Raw genomic sequence first — 7,372 nt, forward strand, 5'->3', positions numbered from 1 at the left:
TTAGTTAAAATCTTTTACATTATTATAAATTATTTTATATTTACAATAAATGAATAACATCTTAAAAGCATTTTTTTATACTATTTCATCCCATTATTTTTTATTTGGGATGAAAATACTCTACCAAATTACATGATATGATATAATAATAGTGAGTATAGGTATCTAAGCAGCTTACACTTACACATAATCTAATGGCACTGTTTTCAAAGAGTGATGTGGAGACAGCAAAACCAAAGGTGCATGGACTACTAACATGCATTTGAATTTATTTTATTTTTTTCTTTGTACATTTGTTTATGAATTTCTGTAAAAGATGTCAGAGACAATAGCAGCAGCAGCAACAACAACAAAGGCAGGTGCAGACCAAAAATTACAGAAACCATCACAGAGAGGTGCAGTCATTATAACATCACACTCATTCACTCTTCCATCCACCACATAGCAAAAAAAAATACCTCAAGAGTTGCCACAACACAACACATGCATCAGCATAGCTTACATAGCACAATATAATTCATAAACCTCAAAATCTTAAAGAGAGAAAAAAACTCTCAAAAAAATGATGAGTAGTGCAAGTTCAAGAAATAGGTCACCTTTTACACCAAATCAATGGCAAGAGCTTGAACAACAAGCTCTTGTTTTCAAATACATGGTTACAGGAACACCTATTCCACCAGATCTTATCTTCTCTATCAAAAGAAGCTTGGACACTTCTATATCTTCAAGAATCTTTCCACATCCTCCAAGTAAGTTTTTTTTTTCTTTTTCATATATATATAAAATAATTTTCTGTTATTGTTATTATTTTTATTATTGTTATTATTGATATTATTATTATTATGTATTTGTTATGATAACTGTGTATGGTGCAGTTGGGTGGGGATGTTTTGAAATGGGATTTGGCAGAAAAGTAGACCCAGAGCCAGGAAGGTGCAGAAGAACAGATGGCAAGAAATGGAGATGTTCAAAGGAAGCATATCCAGACTCTAAGTACTGTGAAAGACACATGCACAGAGGTAGAAACCGTTCAAGAAAGCCTGTGGAACTAGTTGTGTCTTCATCATCATCAACAACAACACACACAAACTCAATCTCTCTATCTCAATCTCAATCTCAATCTCATTCTCAAACAAATACCAGAAACCTCTCCTTGAACAACAACAACAACAACAACACCTTAACATCACCTTCTTCTTTTCCTTTTCATGAATCTCAACAACAAGCCTTTTCACAACCCTACCAAAACCCTTACTTTTATTCTCAGCAATCTGTTACTGGTTCTAAACCTCTTGATCATTCTGAGTTTCAACCTCATGACGGTTCTACTACTCATCACCTCTTTTTGGATTCTGGATCTTATTCTCACGATGAAAAAGACTACAGGTATGTACGAATACAAAAACAAAACCATTATTGTTGTGTTACAGAAACCTTAAAATACTAGTTTTTGATGTAATAATTGATTGTTGATGATAAAGGAGGCATGTTCAAGTTCAAGGGATAAGAGATGGAACTATGGATGAGAGAACTTTCTTTCCAGAAGCTTCCGGCTCTTCTAGGAGTTATCATGATTCATATCAACAACAACAACTGAATTCCTTTAAGTCATCATCATACGCAAGCTCACAATTTCAGAACATCAATGATGATGATCCAAGACAGCAACAGCAACAGCAACAACAACAAGAACAGCACTGTTTTGTTTTAGGCACAGATTTCAAATCAACAAGACCAACAACAAACAAGGACAAAGAAAGTGAGACAACTCAGAAACCACTTCATCATTTCTTTGGCGAGTGGACACCAAAGAACACAGATTCTTGGCTAGATCTTGCTTCCAACTCCAGGATCCCAACAGGTTCATTATCAATATCAATATCATTATCATTTATCAATATTCCTTTGTTTTTTTGTTATTAATATATATTATGATATTTTTGTTCAAAGTTATTTAATATTATACTTTATTATGATTACACATGACAGATGAATGAAGTTATTATTTTGATGATAATGAGTTGACGGTGGATACTGAATACTGCCAAGAAAGAGTTAAAGATCAAGATGTTATGTGTGGCTGGGGTGAATTTTCTTTAGCAAAAGGTGTGATCTTTATTGTGTTATGTAGGGGACCACATTAGGATTTTTGTGTCATTTTATTATAATATGTTTGTTTCTTCAACATGAAGAAAAGTTTTATTAAAAAAAAAAACATGTCTCAGATTTTCACACTTAAGTTGTTTGACTGGAAAGCATATATATTAAGTTTCTATGCAATCTACTTTTTCAAATGGGTGGTAGTAGTAATAGCAATCAAGGACAATTCAAATTAAGCTTTCTGATATGTTTGTGTTTGTTTCTGATACTTTGTGTTCTGTTGTTGTGATGCATGGACCCAACATTCAGAAAACATGTGCTGAAGTATTTTGCATATATTTACTACTATTTAAGATTAGGTGAGAGAGAAACACTTCTTTCACAATAAAATTCTCATAAGTCATAAGTCAGCTCAATTGATAATTGTACGAAACATTTGATTTGATTGTAAGAGCATGAGTTTGAATCCCCAATATTTCTTTTATTCATCTTTAAGAGGGTGAAATTTCCGCCTTTAGGCCAATAGACCAAAAATAGATTCGGTCGTTTTTAGTATTATCCTAGTCGTTGGATCGATATCAGACGTATCAATGGTCACAAATCAACATTAAGAAAATGTAAACATTGTGTTTAAAAAAAGTTTTTTTTTAACAAAGGAAAAAGTTTTAGCAGAATGGTATCATGTGCCAACTGTACTATAGTTTGGAGATATTTATTTGTGTAAATTACAATTCTCTCCTGTCCCACATATCTGAATTAAATCTATCATTTGGTGGTTGGGACTTTCTGATGCATATCAATGATGTTTTTTTGGATGGATTATACACAGTTCTCTTATTATAATATAAACAAAAGAATACATTTTTAAGGGAGTCTCTTAGAATCTAGAATTATGAAATTTTATATTGAATTTTTTGCAGTTGAAGTTCCAATGCCAAATTTGCATTGAAATCCTTTTTGGAAAACACTTAAATATATGAGAATTGATAGATCCTCTTTACTATTTAGAGAGTGACATTTAAAAGAAAACTATATAGATCTCAGAAAAAACATATAAGATGCTTTTATGCTAACATACACAATTTTGTTAATAGTGTAATTCATGGTTATGTTAGTTAAGTCAATTATTGCACAAGTAATTAATTAACTATGTTGGTTATGTTATTAGTCTTTGTCGGTGTTTGTAAGTGCAATGAGTATTGGATAAATAATCATTATTGGTTCATTAGAATTAAGATCTCAAGTTTATCAATCACAAGTGAATGTTTTTGTTAAAATTGCAATATAAAAGTGCTTTTTGTAATTAAACGAATGATAAACGAATGATGTGGCATTACTTTGACTCCTTTTTATACCACCACTAATTATTTATTTTCTCTCTTTTTCTTCAATGTGTGTCTATATCGTTAAGTGAAGATTGCAATTTCTTTAGAGAATCTTGAAAATAATTTTTGTGGAAAACTCTCGTTTCTTGATATCAAGACTTGGGATAGATGGAACAAACAAAAGAATGTGTTTTTATTTTATTTTTAAGATGGGTTGGATATAGTGCAAACGGATATGTAAGACTTGTTAAATATGCATCCAATGTTCAGAATATTATATAAAGAATTGAAAAAGAAAGATTTCAAGACGATGTTCTTCATGCATTAATTGTTGATATGGGAATTCTTAAAACAAAATGAGGAATGCAATCTCATAGAAGGAGGTTTGGGACATTTTTTAGAAAGGTCATGTTGATGATGAGAATGAAGGAAAACATGTTCTTATGGCAGAGGCAATGCCGAGAAAGAAGCATGCATGGATCGAGTTGAAAGTAATCCCGATTCATATCATTTTCTCCCATTGGCAATAACAAATGATGAACTTGGAAGTAAAGATTAGTGGTATTTAGACATAGGATGTTCAAATTAGAGGAAAACCCATCGAGAATTACTAGTCAACTTCGATAATTCAAGAAAGAGAAAGATGTTATTTGTTGATAATATAAGCATTCTATCAGAGAAATTTGGTGATGTTTTGATCAAACACAGACAAGAAAATCAAGCACTCATCACAGATGTGTTGTATATTCCAAGTACGATGATGAGTAACTATTGAGAATTAGTCAGTTGTCTTAGAAAGGGTTTACGAAGCACTTTTCCATAAATCATATAGAGGTCATTGACTTACATTAAAGAACTATTTTTAGAGCTCATGTCTCTCAGAATAAGACCTTTTAAGTCCACATAAACATAATAGATTCTAAGTGTCTTGCTTTTGAGGTGGTTGGAGATGATGTTTGGTTATGACACCTTAGATATGAACAATTTAAAGAGTATTTATACCTTAAAGTAAAGAGAAATGGTGCATGGTTTTCCTAGGATCAGGTTTCCTCTAGATATGTGCAAGAATTGCTTGATATGCAAAAAATGAAGGAAATCGTTTGTGTCACATATTCTAATGAGAGATCAAGGTAAATTTGATGTGGTGCATATTGGTGTATGTGGTCTTGTTCACAAAGTGTCATTGGGAGATAATTTTATGGTGTTACCTTTGTGGAAGTGTTCAATAGAATGATGTGGGTCTATTTGATTAAGTCAAAAGATGAAGTGCTTCAAGTTTTTAAGAAGTTTAAAGTCATGGTAGAAAAACTAGCAGAGAGGCAACTCTGAATCCTTTGGAGTAATGGAGGTGGTGAGTACACTTCAAGACAATTTTAACCCATTTGTAAAGAGATGAGAATTCATCATGAGATTAAAAAACCTTACACCCTTCAACATAACGGTCTGGCTGAGAGGAAGAATATAACCATTATGAACATGATCATATGCATGTTGAAAGAAAAGAAACTTCAACATGATTTTTTAAGTGAAGTTGTCACAACTGCCTATTATATGCACAACATGAGTTCAACTAAGAGAGTAAACATTATTCTAAAGGTAATCTATTCATCTCACATTCCATTTATCAACCACTTAAGGATCTCTAGGTCTTTATATTTAAAACTTACTTAATACCAAATAAGGATGAAACTTGAAGATAAGAGTGAAATGATGATTCTTATAGGCTACCACATTATAGATTCCTACAAGTTGTATAATTTGTTGATCTAAAGGATTGGTTCTAGCGGACATGTTACAAGAAATGAGTGTGAATGTCGTAATTGGTAAATTCAATTGATTAAATCATCTTCAAGTGTGTTGTTTGTTTTCCTTGATGACTAGAGCCAATCTAGTGTTTCTGGAAGAGGAACTATACAAGTACAGAAAGAAAGAAGATCACAACGGTTTAATTTCCCAAATAGAAGTCTCCATGAATATGATGTTATTGTAGACCAGATGATCAAACCAAATAGACACCTAGTGCACCAAGCCTTATTTGTTGATGATGCGCCACTCAGTTATGTAGAAGCAATTATATCCTATGTGTGAGTTACCCTTATGGAGGAAGAAATTAAAGAAATAGATAATAATCAATCATGTATTCTAGTCCCCTAACCAACAAAGAAGATATGTATTTTTTGTTAAATGGTTATACAAAGTAAAGAAACTTTTAGATAGTTCCATTGCCAAATAAAAGGCATGGCTTGTTGCAGAGTTTTGACAAAATTCTAGCCTCGACTTTTATTGATTTTTTTTGCACTAGTGGAAATAATTGAGACAATTATATTAGTAATAATTATGGCTAACTTATTACAATGGAATCTTGTTCGAGTAGACGTCAAGTATGCGTTTCTCAATGGCTACTCAAAGAGGAAGTTTATGTTGAGCAACCTCAAGATTTAATTGTGAAAGATGAAGAAGATGATGTCATGAAGTTTAATAAGTCTCTATATGGCCTGAAATAAGCTCCAAGAGTTTGAAAAAGAGGATTAATGTGTTCCTAAAGTAGATTGGATATTCCAAGTGTACAATTGAACATGAAATATATGTGAAAGGCATGAATCAAGATAATCTTAACATGGTGTGTCTATATATAGATAATCTACTCATGACGAGATGCAATCATAATTAGATCGAGGAATCTCAAATTTAGAATGAGAGTTTAATTTGATATGATAGACTTAGGAAGTCTAAGTTACTTCCTTGGTCTTGAATTTTATGCAACCATGAAGGGACTGGTCATTAAAAAGAGGCATTACATCAATGATATCTTGAAGAAATTTAATATGTTGAAGTGAAACTCAATAAGTACTCATTTGGGAACAAATTCAAAATTAAGAAAATATAAAGAGGGAAAGGATATTGATAGCACCATATACAAGTAAATGGTTGATTACTTGAGGTACACTTGCAATTCCATACTTGATATAAGTCACAATGTATGTGTGGTGAGAAGATTTATGTAGAAACCTACATTGTCACTTATGCAAGCAATCAAGAGGATCATGGGATATCTGAAAGGCATTAAATATACCATGGTGAAGTTTCCTCTGCCTTCTAGGGGTTACCTGTTTCTCTTTTGATGCTTGTAAATTTAGTTTTTGATTTATTTTATCGTATTTGATTTTCCTCACTTGATTGTGCACTTTAGCGCTAGGTTCTTAATCCATTTTTACGCATTCATAAATCAAAATGGTTGATTGTAGTCCTCGCGATATGATTCTAGTCAAATAGTCAAAGTTTTTAACCAAGAAGCAAATTTTGAAGTGTGATTCGAATCACTAGTTAACATGACTCGAATCAAATTGTATGGAAAAGCTAGGATTTTTCTTCTGAGTCTGATGATTCAAAACACATGACAATTCATTGTGGTTGGCTAGTTAGGATTGATGATTCAAGAAAGAGGAAGATTAGATTTGATGATAAAGGAACCATTATATCTTAGGGATTTGGTGATGTTTTTATCAAATACAGGCAAGGAAATAAAGCACTCATCACATGTGTGTTGTGTATTCCAAGCACGATGTTGAGTAACTTGTTAAGCATTGACCAGTTGACTCAGAAGCAGTTTACCATGCACTTTTCCATAAATCCTATAGTGGTATTTTATTCACATCCAAGAAATATTTAGACAACTCATCTATATCAAAATATAACCTTTCAAGTCCATATAAACACAAAATATTCTAAGTGTTTTGCTTATGAGGTGACTGGAGATGATGCTTGGTTATGGCACTTTAGATATGGACAATTTTAAGAGAAGTTGTACTTTAAAGTAAAGAAAAGTGGTATATGGTTTGCCTAGAATCATATTTCCTTAAGATGGGTGCAAGATTGGCTTGATATGCAAGAAATAAAGGAAATCATTTGTATCATAGATTCCAATGAGAGATCAAGGTAACTTTATA

General features: G+C 32.2%; 1 protein-coding gene across 1 annotated transcript; it reads left to right on the top strand.

Annotated features, from left to right (window-relative positions):
* Positions 1-230: 230 nt before the first annotated feature.
* Positions 231-2,294, top strand: LOC127076281 (growth-regulating factor 5). Its single transcript, XM_051017882.1, has 4 exons — positions 231-749; positions 876-1,386; positions 1,482-1,861; positions 1,990-2,294. The coding sequence occupies exons 1-4, from the start codon at positions 563-565 to the stop codon at positions 1,995-1,997; spliced, it is 1,086 nt and encodes a 361-aa protein (XP_050873839.1). The 5' UTR covers positions 231-562; the 3' UTR covers positions 1,998-2,294.
* Positions 2,295-7,372: the final 5,078 nt, after the last annotated feature.

This window comes from Lathyrus oleraceus, chromosome 4 (genome assembly GCF_024323335.1).
Source record: "Lathyrus oleraceus cultivar Zhongwan6 chromosome 4, CAAS_Psat_ZW6_1.0, whole genome shotgun sequence".
Lineage (NCBI taxonomy): Eukaryota > Viridiplantae > Streptophyta > Magnoliopsida > Fabales > Fabaceae > Lathyrus > Lathyrus oleraceus.

Excerpts from the sequence above, each read along its gene's own strand:
- LOC127076281 (XM_051017882.1), top strand. The coding sequence starts at position 563 with ATGATGAGTAGTGCAAGTTCAAGAAATAGGTCACCTTTTACACCAAAT. Across the intron at positions 750-875 it reads AATCTTTCCACATCCTCCAA|TTGGGTGGGGATGTTTTGAA; the intron begins GTAAGTTTTTTT and ends TGTATGGTGCAG. Across the intron at positions 1,387-1,481 it reads CACGATGAAAAAGACTACAG|GAGGCATGTTCAAGTTCAAG; the intron begins GTATGTACGAAT and ends TTGATGATAAAG.